This window comes from Mustelus asterias, chromosome 10, assembly GCF_964213995.1.
Source record: "Mustelus asterias chromosome 10, sMusAst1.hap1.1, whole genome shotgun sequence".
Classification (NCBI taxonomy): domain Eukaryota; kingdom Metazoa; phylum Chordata; class Chondrichthyes; order Carcharhiniformes; family Triakidae; genus Mustelus; species Mustelus asterias.
Genome location: NC_135810.1, coordinates 87,741,543 through 87,757,301, shown reverse-complemented (window position 1 = coordinate 87,757,301; position 15,759 = coordinate 87,741,543). Strand labels below are relative to the sequence as shown.

General features: G+C 48.2%; 1 protein-coding gene across 9 annotated transcripts in view; it reads right to left on the bottom strand.

Moving 5' to 3' along the window:
* The window catches only part of sgcg (sarcoglycan, gamma), a 485,777-nt gene that overhangs the window by 359,857 nt on the left and 110,161 nt on the right, over positions 1–15,759 (bottom strand). Inside the window, exon 1 of one of the 9 annotated variants that reach the window (XM_078222133.1) lies at positions 2,752–3,060. The exons of 7 other annotated variants lie outside the window; for them this stretch is intronic. In XM_078222133.1, the coding sequence (XP_078078259.1) occupies positions 2,752–2,781 (30 nt within the window). In that variant the 5' untranslated portion in view covers positions 2,782–3,060. Of the gene's footprint in view, positions 1–2,751; positions 3,061–15,759 lie in introns of those variants that run through there. One more of the 9 variants, XM_078222137.1, reaches the window with a different exon arrangement.

Here is a 15,759-nt window from a genome sequence, read left to right as displayed (position 1 = left end):
CCATTCTCATTGGATTTCAAGGCTACCAGGGTGGTAGAAGGCAAACTGGATGGTTATTAGTCTTTGCTTGCTTAACAATTCCTACATCTCTATAACTGGGCAGCATAGTTGTTAGCACTGCTGCCTCACACGCCAGGGACCCAGGTTCAATTCCAGCCTTGGGTCACTATCTGTCTGGAGTTTGCACATTCTCCCCGTGTCTGCGTGGGTTTCCTCTGGGTGCTCCGGTTTCCTCCCACAGTCCAAAGATGTGCAGGTTAGGTGGATTGCTCCTGATAAATTGCCCCCGAGTGTCCCAAGATGTGTATGTTGGGGGGATTAGCTGGGTAAATATGAAGCGTTACGTGGATAGGGCCTGGGTAGGATGCCCTCTTGGAGAATCAGTGCAGACTTCATGGGCCAAATGGCCTCCTTCTGCACTATAGGGATTCTATGATTGATTCTGTAAACGAGATGCAAAAAGCTGTGAATATCATACATAAGATTTGGAAGGTTGGTAACATAACAATAAACATTGTAATCTTCACAAGATCCCCCACAAGACTACATGCACATGCACCCACACAAGTCCATCAGACTCTATCCATTTTGAAGAGAGAAATGAAACTCCAAGTGAGAGTAGCTCGGTCACAACTGAGCAATTAAAGGAGGGAGAACGTATTCACTGGAGAAATGGACAACTGCACGTAATAGGTTCTATTCTCACTACTGCTTGCTCGCTTTCCATTTAGCCATTTACTAGTCCACCGAGATGCCAGAATTCCATTGTTTCAGAACAGTAGAACAAAAAGGCAGATTGCAAATACCCTTACAGTGATCAGGAGATTTGCCTTGATTTCTGACAGTAATTAAGAAGTTATTACCATCACTTCTAATCAATTGCCAGCATTCTTCAAATCTGCACTTGAAATTTCAGCAGCAGACAACTTTAGTTAGAGGCACAGTGGTGTCACACAGAGGAAAATGATATATGAAACAGAGAGAGAGAGAGAGAGAGAGGGAACCATGAGAGTCCAGGCTAAGACAGGCAAGAAAGGAGCTGTGAGAGATTGCCCCTTTTCCCAGTAATCTTTGATCCCCTTACCAATGAAAAATCTATCCATCTCTGTCTTACATACACTCAATGACCTGGCCTCCATAGCCTTCTGTGGCAATGAATTCTACATATTCACCGCCCTCCGGCTGAAGAAATTCCTCCTCATCTTGGTTCTCAAGGGTCGTCCCTTTACTTTGAGGCTATGCCCTCAGATCCTTGTCTTTCCTACTAATGGAAACATTAGGGATGTTGAGTTGCTATTCTTGTCCCTCTTTAAGCCACGTTTCTGAGAATTCCTCTGATACCATACTGCCACATTTCTATCAGTGCCTTCAGCTCATATGCTTTATTTGCTCCACCCCTTGCATTGTATATACCCTTGAGCACTGCCAAACTACCTTTTTATCTTTTATCTCCTCTTTCCTCCAGACTCACTCACTGTTTTCTGGCTTCCGTTACCATTCCTGATCTTCCTCCATCTGAATCTACCCTCAGGTTCCCACTCCCCTGCCAATTTAGTTTAAACACTCCACAACAGCGCTAGCAAACCTCCCAGCAACAATATTGGTCCCGGCCCCACTGAGATGCAAACTGTCCTGCCGGTACTGATTACACCTCCTCAGAGCTGGTGTCAATGCCCCAGGAATCAGAATCTCTCCCTCCTGCACCATATTTCACTGGGTTGTCAAAATATAACTGATGTTACACTTATTTTTGAGGCCATGAAAGGAAACCAATAAATTTAAAAGTGATGATGCTTTAAATGGTCTCTAAAACAATCTGGAATTAAAACACTCCAGTTAGCTAGAATGTGGGTGGCATGGTGGCACAGTGATTAGCACTGCTGCCTCACATAACCAGGGACCCGGCTCAATTCTCGGCTTGGGTCATTGTCTGTTGCGGAGTCTGCACGCTCTCCCCATGTCTGCTCCAGGTGCTCCGGTTTCCTCCCACAGTCCAAAAGACATGCTGATTAGGCACATTGGCTATGCTAAATTCCCCCACAGTGTACCCGGAGAGGTGCCGGAGTATGGCAGCTCGAGGATTTTCACGGTAACTTCATTGCAGCATTAACGCAAGCCTACTTATGACACCAATAAATGAACAAGAAAAAATAGTTTATTTTTACTGAAGCCATGTCCCTTGGACTCTATCCTATGTACCTCGATTTATTCTGGGTAGGTTTCTCTCAATTCACATTTTCATGTTTTATTCAGTGTTATTTTTAATTGTATCATGCACTTATCATTTGCGATCCTTGAAGGTTACTTGTACCTTTTGCTTTATATTTAGACTGAAGCACGGTAACTGCTTTCTGTGACACCCAAGGATAATGGTAAAGTCATAACTATCTCAACAGCAGGCCTTCTTGAGGGTTTGCCAAATGTGTCTAACTATCGTAAACAACAACATCTCTAATGAGGATGAGAAAAGAAATATGGAGACAACAAATTAAGAGTGATTAGAAAGCCGTTTTGAAATAGTAAAGAAGCTGTTTTCCAAAAGCCAAGGTGACATTATTCTAGTTTCTCAAATTGCACTCGGTCTAAATTACCATCAGCTACAAGGCTATGGCATCTAGACTGCAGATTTACTGCCACCCTTTTATCATTATGAAGCAGTTTCAGTGCCCATCTTGGTGAAACAGCCAGTGTAAGCCAGAAGTCAAGTCCCGATTAGATCCCTGAAGCAAAGGGTATGAACCCACTTCTTACCTGTAGTCTCAACATGGTTGTGCTTCTCATTTTCAATGTAATGCCGGACTGATTTGGACCTACCGGGTCTCTTTTAATTTTCAAAAGCTTATTTCTCAATAATTTAAAATTCACATGAGGCAGAAATCCCTGCCTCACCTATCATAAGGTTAAAAGTTCACTGCCTGGAGAACAGAGTTCTGTCCTGGTGTACAAGACATGCGTGAGCAGCATGCATTTCCATTGAGCTCAATGCAAGACGCAGTCGATAGTATAACTTGGGCCTGTAAAATGTAGCATCAGTTTCTGACTGGCATCTGTTCCGAGTAGGCAGAATATTATTTGCACTCATGTTCCTGCACTGATGGAGAGTACATCATAAATATCGTTTACTTTCAGTATCCTAAATATAGCTCTCATTGTGAGGTGACAGAGCAAAGCAACAAAAAACAAGAGATGAAACCTTTTATACTTACAAATAAAATTATATCTCATAGGGAGCAATGTTTTTAGAGATTTCACAGTATCAACACAAAAAATATTGAATCTTTCATTTCTGTTGTATTTATTTTCTGAAAAAGACTATGAAGTTCCATCCTAACATATGTAAAAAGAAATCAAGATTTGAACTTGTGTCGTGCTTTTCACAACATCTCTTCGCACTTTACAGCTAATGAAGTATGTACAAAGTGTAATCATTGTTGCGCTGTCAGAAATCTGGCCGCCAATTTGCACATAGCAAACTCCCACAAACAATGGCCAAATGTTCGGAACACAGGAGCAGGAGTAGACCATTCGGCCCCTTCAGCCTGCTCCAGCATTCAAACAGATCATGGCTAATCATCTACCTCTGCACCATTTTTCCCCACTACCCCCATATCCCTTGATGTCATTAGTATCCAGAAATCTATTCATCTCTGCCTTGAACATGCTCAATGAATGGGCTTCCACAATACTCTGTCCACCCGAGAGAGCTGCCAGAGCCTCAGTTTAACATCTCGTCGAAATAACATCACCTCTGGCAGTGTAGCACTCCCTCGGAATGGCACCACATGGAATGTCAACCTAAATTTTTGTTCTCGCATTCTGGAGATTTACTTAAATCAACAACTTTCTGACTCAAAGGCAGGGAGCCGCACAACTGGATCAAAGTTGACACCTATGATGTATTATGGGGCAGTTTCTTTTCAGATACAGATCAATATCTTTCATAACTTAGAATAATGGTGGTGTGTATAATAAGCTGGATCTTAAGGTCCTTAAGGCACTGAGTGGGCCTGGTAGCACATGGTGAACCAGGAAGTAAGTGCAAAGTCCCTGTCAGTGGCTTTTTAATTGGCAAGTGTGTGCAGTCGAGTATGCCCTGCAAATATGGGAGCCCAGCTAAAGCTGAAAGCCTGAGCTCCTGCTCATTCTGACCGGTATAACCTGCGGCAAAGTCAACAAAATTGACAAATATACCATCAGTCACCTGTGTAATGAATTTATGGGTTACTGACTGTGAAATTCTGTTGGTGCCTTCAGCAGATCCCTGGAAGGAAGCAGAGACAGAGGAGTTGAGGGCAGTGGTGACACTGACAGTCACTGGTAACACGTGGATGCCAAGTCCAGTTGCAACAGAAACAGCAAATGCTGACACGAGACATTGGCTCTCTTCTCTCTCCACAGACGCTGTCAGAACTGCTGAGATTTTCCGGCATTTTCTGTTTCTGTTTCAGATTCCAGCATCCGCATTATTTCACTTTTATCCCAGTTGCAACAAGTCTTGTTCCAGCAGGATTCAAATGTCCGCCAGTGCCTAATGCGAAACCCTGAGCCTCCTGTGACAATGATGTATGGACGTACTGAGGAAGCTCAGCCTGGAGACCACGGAGAGAAGTTTTTATTTACCTGGCCAGCAAGGGAATGAATTGGTCAGATAGTCGGGGGAAACCTCCAATTCAGCACTCCCCAACAAACAGCGGAGTTTTAACTCCGCAGCTCTTCCCTGACATCACCATTTAGATACCCGCTTGAAAACAAACCTGAGTGAAAAACTGGGGCCAGATCACCCTGTCCTGACACTGCATAGGCCAGACGGGGAAAGACTAGGTGGGTCCTGTATGACAAAGAGCCGCACCATACCCTTCGTCAGCATCTTTGAATGCCATAGGAAATGGGGCTGGTTGTGGGCCCGCATAGAGCAGTGCCAACCTTGCCGGTTCCATTGCAGGATGAGAATTTTAGAACCTCCATAATTTCTGAAGAAGATGTGATTCATGTCAGCTCAAATGTGTAGTGAAGCACTCTAGTCTGGAGTCAGGAAGCTTTTGACAGATAAGTTCAAAACATTGTTGACAACTTTACATGTCATAACATAATTTTATATGATATGGCAAATGTGTTTTTAATGCAGTGATTGATGATAGACCTTTGCTCTTATAAGGTGCGTGACCATTAAATTGATCAGCATTATGAAAGTGGAAAAAAGTTCAGATACATTTGAGTAGATTATCCAATGGATAAAGTGCTCATCTGCATTGAGTAAAAGTGATATTCAGATTTGAGTGTATCAGTTGTCCCCTGTGATTCAATCTTTTCTTTGACTGACAGGTCAGATATCTGTTCGACCGCTTTAAAGCTTGAACAGATGGCTCAGCTCTTTGCTTGGCATTGCAGACATATATTCTACTACTTTAAATCTTGAACAGATAACTGAGGCATTTCAATGACTGCAAAAGCTTTAATGTATTCAGTTCTAAAGATTTATTGATACAGTTATACAACAGAATCATATTATGAAGGCTTGGCTGATTTCCAAACACCACAAATGCATTAAGCTAGGCAGGGGTAGTTGATACAGCCGAAAATGGAACTGTGAGTTTGTTTATTTTGAAAGTTTTAAATAGGATAATGGTTTACACAAGAACAAGTACAACAAATCAGATCAGTCAGGATCTTATTGTGGCCTCAGCTCCAATTTCCTGTCAGCGCTCTTGTCAATTGAAAATTGATCTAACTCAGCTTTGAATAGATGGTTTTTGAATTAGTGTTTGTTTATTTTGACATGAGCATCTAAAATGCATGCCTATGCTATAATAGGGCTCAAGAGTTCTGTACATAGCTGATACTGGGCAAATGTGGGGTTGAGGAGGTTTGGTTCTTCATTGATGAAGTCCATAGCAGCAGATAGGCTTCTGCCACCGTGAGGGTTTTGACCTGGGGGAATGGGGTGATCGGAGGAGGTCAACTGGTGTGGCTTGACTGGAGTTGGGGCTTGCTCGGAGGTGGGGGGTGGGGCTCGCTCAGAGGTGGGGAGTGGGGCTCGCCCGGAGGTGGGGGGTGGGGCTCGCCCGGAGTTGGGGGGTGGCGCTCGCTCAGAGGTGGGGGGTGGGGCTCGCTCGGAGGTGGGGGGTGGGGCTCACTCGGAGGTGGGGGGTGGGGCTTGCTCAGAGGTGGGGGGTGGGGATCGCTCGGAGTTGGGGGGAGGGGGTCGCTCGGAGGTGGGGGGTGGGGCTCGCTCAGAGGTGGGGGGTGGGGCTTGCTCAGAGGTGGAGGGTGGGGCTCGCTCAGAGTTGGGGGGTGGGGCTCGCTCGGAGGTGGGGGATGGGGCTCGCTCGGAGGTGGGGGATGGGGCTCGCTCGGAGGTGGGGGATGGGGCTCGCTCGGAGGTGGGAGGTGGGGCTCACTCGGAGGTGGGGGATGGGGCTCGCTCGGAGGTGGGGGATGGGGCTCGCTCGGAGGTGGGGGATGGGGCTCGCTCGGAGGTGGGAGGTGGGGCTCACTCGGAGGTGGGGGATGGGGCTCGCTCGGAGGTGGGGGATGGGGCTCGCTCGGAGGTGGGGGATGGGGCTCGCTCGGAGGTGGGGGATGGGGCTCGCTCGGAGGTGGTGGATGGGGCTCGCTCGGAGGTGGGGGATGGGGCTCGCTCGGAGGTGGGGGATGGGGCTCGCTCGGAGGTGGGGGATGGGGCTCGCTCGGAGGTGGAGGGTGGGGCTCGCTCGGAGGTGGGGGATGGGGCTCGCTCGGAGGTGGGGGATGGGGCTCGCTCGGAGGTGGGGGATGGGGCTCGCTCGGAGGTGGGGGATGGGGCTCGCTCGGAGGTGGAGGGTGGGGCTCGCTCGGAGGTGGGGGATGGGGCTCGCTCGGAGGTGGGGGATGGGGCTCGCTCGGAGGTGGGGGATGGGGCTCGCTCGGAGGTGGTGGATGGGGCTCGCTCGGAGGTGGGGGATGGGGCTCGCTCGGAGGTGGGGGATGGGGCTCGCTCGGAGGTGGGGGATGGGGCTCGCTCGGAGGTGGGGGGTGGGGCTCGCTCGGAGGTCGAGCTCGCTCGGAGGTGGAGGGTGGGGCTCGCTCGGAGGTGGGGGGTGGGGCTCACTCGGAGGAGGAGCTCGCTCGGAGGTGGAGGGTGGGGCTCGCTCGGAGGTGGGGGGTGGGGCTCGCTCGGAGGTGGGGGGTGGGGCTCGCTCAGAGGAGGAGCTCGCTCGGAGGTGGAGGGTGGGGCTCACTCGGAGGTGGGGGGTGGGGCTCGCTCAGAGGAGGAGCTCGATCGGAGGTGGGGGGTGGGGTTCACTTGGAGGTGGAGCTCGCTCGGAGGTAGAGGGTGGGGCTTGCTCGGAGGTGGAGCTCGATCGGAGGTGGAGGGTGGGGCTCGATCGGAGGTGGGGCTCGCTCGGAGGTGGAGGGTGGGAATTAGGATGTTGATCGGTATGCTCAAACCAGGATCCAGTCAGGCCTTGTTAATCTGAGAATGAAAGGACTCAAGAACTCCAAATAAGTTTAAAAAGTAGATTGACAATGTGGCTCCAGCTGGAGCAGTTGGCTGCCATTCACCTTTCTGCCTGAGACAATGCCAGAAATGGACGGGCTGGAGGGTTCGGGTCTCTGCTCATCCCTCTCTCCTGTCAAATGGCTGGCTTGTGCAGAGAAGACGATTGCTTCTCCTGCCCTTTGTGGCGCTGGGGCTCCTGCAGATCCTGTAACTGCTGCTCATCATCTTGGTCTTCGTTTGAGGTCCAACGTAAAGCTGCAAAAACAGCTCCCACGCTGACCTGATGGATGCTAGCTCCAAGCGCAAGATCAGATGCGCAAACTCTCAAAGAGTTGAAGGTAACCTTTAAAGTGGCAGAAGTTGCGTCTCAGCACTGTGAGCAAAGCCAATCGCACAATCAGGCTCGATAGCAGATGTGAGGTTCCACTACTCATTGGCAGCTTTCCTTGTCCTGACATTCGCCTCCTAAATTACTACTGTCTTCTTACATTTCTTTCACCGATGAGTTCCAAGAAACCTGAGACCCACGTCGTGGCACAGTGGTTAGCACTGCTGCCTCACAGTGCTAGGGACCCGGGTTCAGTTCCCGGCTCGGGTCACTGTCTGTGCGGAGTCTGCACGTTCTCCCCGTGTCTGCGTGGGTTTCCTCCGGGTGCTCCGGTTTCCTCCCACGGCCCAAGAGATGTGCTGGTTAGGTGCATTGACCGTGCTAAATTCTCCCTCAGTGTACCCGAACAGGCGCCGGAGCATGGCCATTAGGGAATTTTCACAGTAACTTCTTAGCAGTGTTAATGTAAGCCTACTTGTGACACTAATAAACTTCAAACTTTAACTAACGTATTGAAACTAACAACCTGTCACTCCTCAGGGACTTCCTTGCTAGTCCCCTGACACTAAGGGGCAATTTAGCCTAGCCAATCCACCTAACCTGCACATCTTTGGACTGTGGGAGGAAACCGGAGCACCCGGAGGAAACCCACGCAGACACGAGGAGAATATGCAAACCCCACACAGACAGTGACCCGAGCCGGGAATCGAACCCAGGTCCCTGGAGCTGTGAGGCAGCAGTGCTAACCACTGTGCTACCGTGCCGCCCCATAGTGCTGGATATGATAAAGAATCTATTGTACTGGTCACAGATTGGGTTTAGACTGATGCAGCTGTGGTGTCTTCAGCACAAACAAATGAGAAAGGCCTTGGGGGTTTGCAGGAGGTTTCATTAATGAATACAGTATAATGCGTTTGATAAAATTCAGAGTGTTGAGTTCAAAAGCTTCTACTGAATCTAACCACTCCCTCCTTTTCTTGGAGAATATTATTTTCTTCTGTTGCCTTGGATTTGACCCTTATGCAAAGTGTCAATTGCTAACTAATGGGGAGCGACAGGTCACCTCTTCTACGTCATCTGTATTGTTCTATAACTCGTTACTGAGAGATGAGTGGGAGCACCAGTGGGAGAACATATCCTCTGTTCATTCACTGTCACAAACTCAGAAACGTGTTCTTCCTGCTCGTTTTGAGATTTCACTGTGAATAGAGGATTTTGTATTTCCCAGATCGACTTGTTCTCTGATTTTTACCTATTTACTTGGGGCGAAGGCCACACTGCCCCCAGAGGTCACCAAAGGGGCTGAAGAATTTGGAGAATTGTAGATGTGAATTCACATCAAATGGCAAGGCGTGGATTCACCCCTCAAACTGACAGGGGTTCTGCTTTTGATTAACCAGAGACATTTGAGAATTGTGTTATTCAGGTTCCAGCCATAGGTCACCCATGGAGATGCTGTGGTTCTCCTTATTGCCTGGAATTTCAAACTCAAAGTTGATCAGATCGGGGCTGTAAACCAGTAAATCATGTGCGCTTTATTTTTTCTGGCCAGCCCTAATTCTGCCCGGCAGGGTGCTGCTAAAATTCACCCCACCATCGTCTTTTGCAGAAGCAAGAATAAACCCTATGATTATTTTACAGCAAGTGCACTTGGCACACATGCACAGGAATTTTCCAGTCCCGCCTGCCATGGGAATCGTAATGGGGGGGTGCGGGAGGGGGGGAGCGGACCATGCATAGGCCCATTGACCCCGGGCGGGATTTTCCGGTTTTGGGGCGAGCGCAGCCGGCAAATCCCACCCATGGAGTTTTGTCTGGCCAGGCTATCTCATTCTTAAAGTTACAAAACCAATGCACAGAGTGGACTGGGCGATGCTTAATACATCTCCTTCCTTGCTTGCTCCAAAAACCAATTCAAATTCAAATTGAATTCAATTCATGGTCCCCACAAGAGAGACAAACAAGATCCAAGCTGACAAGAAAAGGCATTGTGCCTGAACTTGGGCTTGACCTGATGATTGATCTTAACCAAAGGATAAGGAGAAGACTAGACTCCCAACATGGCAATCTTGGGATGGCACTGGATTTTCTCATTCTACGGGTAGAATCATAGAATCTCTACAGTGCAGAAGGAGGCCATTCAGCCCATCGAATCTGCACCGGCCACAATCCCACCCAGGCCCTACCCCTGTAACCCCATGCATTTACCCTTGCTAGTCCCCCTAACACTACGGGGCAATTTAGCATGACCAATCCACCCAACGCACACGTCTTTGGACCATGGGAGGAAACTAGAGCACTCAGAGAAAACCCACGCAGACATGGGGAGAATGTGAAAACTCCACATAGACAGTGGCCCAAGGCTGGAATCGAACCCAGGTGTAAGGCAGCAGTGTTAACCACTGTGCTGCCCCAATGAACCAATTCTAACACTCAGCCCCTTCCTGCTCCACTCTGGCACTTGTTTAAGATGTTGTGTGATTCTGGTCATTTACATTGATTTAATTTAAATAGCCTACTTTGTCTACAAGTGATACTTAAAACATCTTTGCTGCTGCCCATGGTTCAGAATCAATGCTTGTACTCATGCCCACTCTAAACTTCAGCATTCATGAGCATCCTAACAACATTAAATGGGCGAAAGCTGATATTTCTTAACATTCTTCTCAATAATTTTAAGAAGTTGAAACAGGACAATCGTAGATCAATTACAGAGCTTCCCTCAAAAGATGTTCAGGTTAGGTGAACTGGCTGTGCTAAATTGCCCCTTATTGTCCCAAGATGTCTGGGTTAGATAGATTACAGTAAGAAGTCTCACAACACCAGGTTAAAGTCCAACAGGTTTATTTGGTCGCAAATGCCACTAGCTTTCGGAGCGCTGCTCCTTCATCAGGTGAGTGATAAGATAGATTAGATAGATTATCCAAGGGAGGTGCGCTGGGTTACGGGGATAGGATGGGGGGGAGAGGGCCTGGATAAGGCACTCTGTTGGGAGAGTCAGTGCAGGCTCGATGGGCTGAATGGCCTCCTTCTGGTGAGAAATTAAGTGTAACATTTGCAGATGACTGCTTAAATTAAATTAGTTGATAAATGAATGTCTATTGTAAGCAGTGGACAGAGATATGACCCACACAGAACCCGTCGATTAACATTGCTGACAATAATTTCCAGGGAGATGTGTTGTATAAAGGGGCTCAATGAAACAGGGTGAAATATACATTTTCTCTCCAATTGTAAGTTCAGGTTCTAAGTGCGAGCAGTGGAATCACAATGCCAGCCATGATCGAGTGTTGCCTGGGGCTCGCTGCTGGGAATTTGTAACTTGGGCCCTTTTAGTTTATTTCCAAAAGAATCAAGTTTCCCACCAGAATGTATGTCTGAAGATCCAGATTTCTACACAGAATAAACGGCAACTGATCGGCAGAACAGAGAAATTGAGGAAACTGCATTAATAGATGAAAATATCCTGACGTGAATAATATTCTGGCATCCCATGATCTCATCATTATAATTTCTTCTGTTTCCCTATTCTTGGTTTTCTCTGTCTCTTATCGATTTTCTATCTCGGTAGATTTTGTCAAGACCTAAATAGTTAAGTATGCTAACTTTCCCCCCAGTTTATACAGGGTATAGGTTTAACATTGATGGAGTTTTAACAGCAGTAAATATGCATTTAGTTTAACTTATACTGTAAGCCAGGCCAGTGTTTCAGATCAGAACAGTGGAAAATCCATCTTCTATAACTTTAGAGTTAACAGTTAAAGATGAATCATTTAACCAATGTACAGAGACAGCAATGTAATGGGGATCTGTTGAGACTGACATAAACCACGTGCCCAGGTTCACTAATACGCTTCTACCCAAGTTGAATTCTTCCAATTATAAACTCAGATGCACAGAAACCAGTAATCTCAGAACAGACCATAACAAATTGCTGAGGTGTCAACTAAGCCAAACAGTCCTTAGTTATGTGTGACCGTGGCATTAACTGCATAGAAACATAGAAAACTACAGCACAAAACAGGCCCTTCGGCCCCACAAGTTGTGCCGAATATATCCCTACCTTTTAGGCCTACCTATAACCCTCCATCCTATTAAGTCCCATGTACTCATCCAGGAGTCTCTTAAAAGACCCTATTGAGTTTGCCTCCACCACCACTGATGGCAGCCAATTCCACTCGCCCGCCACCCTCTGTGTGAAAAACTTCCCCCTAACATTCCCCCTGTGCCTACCCCCCAAGACCTTAAACCTGTGTCTTCTTGTCACAGCCATTTCCACCCTGGGAAAAAGCCTCTGAGAGTCCACCCGATCTATGCCTCTCAACATCTTATATACCTCTATTAGGTCTCCTCCCATCCTACGTCTCTCCAAGGAGAAAAGACCGGGCTCCCTCAGCCTATCCTCATAAGGCATGCCATTCAATCCAGGCAACATCCTTGTAAATCTCCTCTGCACCCTTTCAATCATTTCCACATCCTTCCTGTAATGAGGCGACCAGAACTGAGCACAGTACTCCAAGTGGGTTCTGACGAGGGTCTTATATAGCTGCATCATTATCCCCGGACTCCTAAACTCAATTCCTCGATTGATAAAGGCCAGCACACCATACGCCTTCTTAACCACCTCCTCCACCTGCGGGGCCGATTTTAGAGTCCTATGGACCCGGACTCCAAGATCCTTCTGATCCTCTACAGTACTAAGAGTCTTTCCCTTTATATTGTACTCCTTCATCCCATTTGACCTGCCAAAATGGACCACTACGCATTTATCTGGGTTGAGGTCCATCTGCCACTTCTCCGCCCAGTCTTGCATCCTATCTATGTCCCTCTGTAACTTCTGACATCCCTCCAGACTATCCACAACCCCAACGACCTTCGTGTCATCGGCAAACTTACCAACCCATCCCTCCACTTCCTCATCCAGGCCATTTATGAAAATGACAAACAGCAAGGGTCCCAGAACAGATCCCTGGGGCACAACACTGGTGACCGACCTCCATTTCGAAAAAGACCCATCTATACCCACTCTCTGCCTCCTTTGGGCAAGCCAGTTCCGGATCTACAGGGCAGCAGCCCCTTGGATCCCATGCCCTCTCACTTTTTCTAGAAGCCTTGCATGGGGGACCTTATCGAACGCCTTGCTAAAATCCATATAAACCACATCTACCGCTTTCCCTTCATCAATGTGTTTAGTCACATTTTCGAAGAACCCCACCAGGCTCGTAAGGCACGATCTGCTTTTGACAAAACCATGCTGAGTGTTCTTGAGCATACTAAACCTCTCTAAATGCTCATAAATCTTGTCCCTCGGGATCTTCTCCATCAGCTTACCAACCACTGAGGTTAGACTCACCGGCCGGTAATTTTCTGGGCTATCCCTATTCCCCTTCTTGAAAATAGGAACCACAGCCACAATCCTCCAATCCTCTGGCACCTCTCCCATCTCCATCGACGATGCAAAGATCATCGCCAGAGGCTCTGCAATCTCTTCCCTCGCCTCCCACAGTAACCTGGGGTACATCCCATCCGGACCCGGCGACTTATCTATCTTGATGCCATTCAAAGATTCCAGCACAACCTCTTTGTTAAAGTCCACATACTCAATCTTTTCAGTCCACCGCAGGCCCACAGTACATCCACCCATGTCCTTCTCCTCTGTGAAAACCGAGGCAAAATACTCATTAAGCACCTCTGCCATTTCTACTGGTTCCGTACTGATTTTCCCGCCTTCACCTTTTATAGGCCCTATTCCTTCACGTCTCATCCTTTTACTCTTCACATATTTATAGAACACCTTAGGGTTTTCCTTAATTCTACTTGCCAAGGCCTTCTCGTGACCCCTTCTGGCTCTCCTAATTTCCTTCTTTAGTCCCTTCCTGCAAGCCGTATACTCATCTAGATCCCTATCTTCGCCAAGCTCTCTGAACCTTTTGTATGCTTTCCTTTTCTTCTCGACTAGGTCCCGCACAGCTTTCGTGCACCACGGTTCCTTTAACCTACCAACTCCTCCCTGTCTGCTCGGAACATTGTCCTGTAGAACCCTAGACAGACATTCCTTGAAAAACTGCCACCTTTCTTCAGTAGATTTCCCCGAGAATACCTCCTTCCAATTTACTCCTCTAATTGTCTTTATATTTCCCCTTACTCCATATAAATGCTTTCATAGCTTGCCTGATCCTCTCTTTTTCCAATGCAAGCATAAAGGAGATAGAGTTATGATCTCTATTCCCAAGATGCTCTCCCACTGAGAGATCTGACACCTGTCCAGGCTCATTGGTCAGTATCAGATCAAGTACAGCCTCTCCTCTTGTAGGCTTGTCCACATGCTGTGTCAGGAAACCCTCCTGAACACACCTAACAAACTCCTCCCCATCCAAACCCCTTACCCGAGGGATATTCCAATCTATGTTTGGGAAATTAAAGTCTCCCATCACAACAACTCTGCTATTATTGCATCTCTCCAGGATCTGTTTCCCTATCTGCTCCTCCACCTCCCTGTCACTATTGGGCGGCCTATAGAAAACTCCCAGCAAAGTGATCGACCCCTTCGCACTCTGAACTTCCACCCACAGAGACTCTGTAGACAATCCCTCCACAGCATACACCTTCTCTCCAGCTGTGACACTATCCCTGATCAGCAGTGCCACTCCACCCCCTCTCTTGCCTCCCTCCCTGTCCTTCCTGAAACATCTGAGTCCCGGCACCTGTATAGTATCCAGTCCTGTCTCTGAGACATCCAAGTCTCTGTAATGGCCACCACATCACACTTCCAGGCATCGATCCACACTCTGAGCTCATCCCTTTATTCACTATACTCCTGGCATTAAAGTAAACACATCTCAATCCTTTGGTCTGAGCTCTCCCCTTCTCTATCCCCCGTCCATCCTCCCTCTTGCACCATCTATAACCCTTCTCTGTTTGCGAGCTAACTTCCTCGCTCCCAGTCACCTCGTCTCGATCCCCTCCCCCCAACCTATCTAGTTTAAACTCTCCTCAGTAGCCTTCGACAACCTTCCCCCTGGGATTCAAGTGCCACCCGTTTTTTGTGTACAGGTCACACCTGCCCCTAAAGAGGTCCCAATGGTCCAGGAAACTGAATCCCTGCCCCCTGCACCAGTCCCTCAGCCACACATTCATCCTCCACCTCACTCCATTCCTGCCTCACCCTCCCGTGGCACAGGCAGCAATCCTGAGATTACTACCTTTGCTTTCCTCCTTCTCAGCTGTCTCCCTAATTCCCTATACTCTCTTTTCATGACTCCTTCCCCCTTCCTTCCCACATCAGTGGTACCAATATGTACCGCTACCTCTGGCTCCTCTCCCTCCCCCCTCAGGATTTCTGGGACTCGACTAGCGACATCCTGGATCCCGGCCCCAGGGAGGCAGACCACCATCCGAGACTCCCGCCTGCCTCCGCAAAAACGCCTGTCCAACCCCCTTACTGTCGAGTCCCCGATTAACACTGCCTTCCTCCTCTTTTCCTTAGCCCTCTGAGTTACAGGGCCGGACTCCACTCCGGAGACACGGCCACTGCTGCTTCCCCCAGGCGGGCTGTCCCCCCCCCAGCAGTAATCAGGCAGGAGTACTTGTTGTGTAGGGGCACATCCACTGGGGTGCTCTCAATCACCCGAGCTTTACCCTTCCTGGCCGTCACCCACTTGGCCTCCACCCGTGGCCCTGGTGTGACCACCTGATGATAGCTCTTGTCTTTCACCTCCTCATTCTCCCTTAACAGCCTAAGATCCTCGAGCTGCAGTTCCAGCTCCCTAACACGGGCCCCTCAGGAACCGCAGCTCGACACACCCCTCACAGATGTGGATGTCCGGGAGGCCAGGTGCCTCTTTACTAATTCTCATTTTTCGTTTTGTGCAACACTTTTCAACATAAGTATAATAAAATACTGGGCTGAATGTTGCTGGAAAAATAACTCAGAGCATATGATGTATATCGC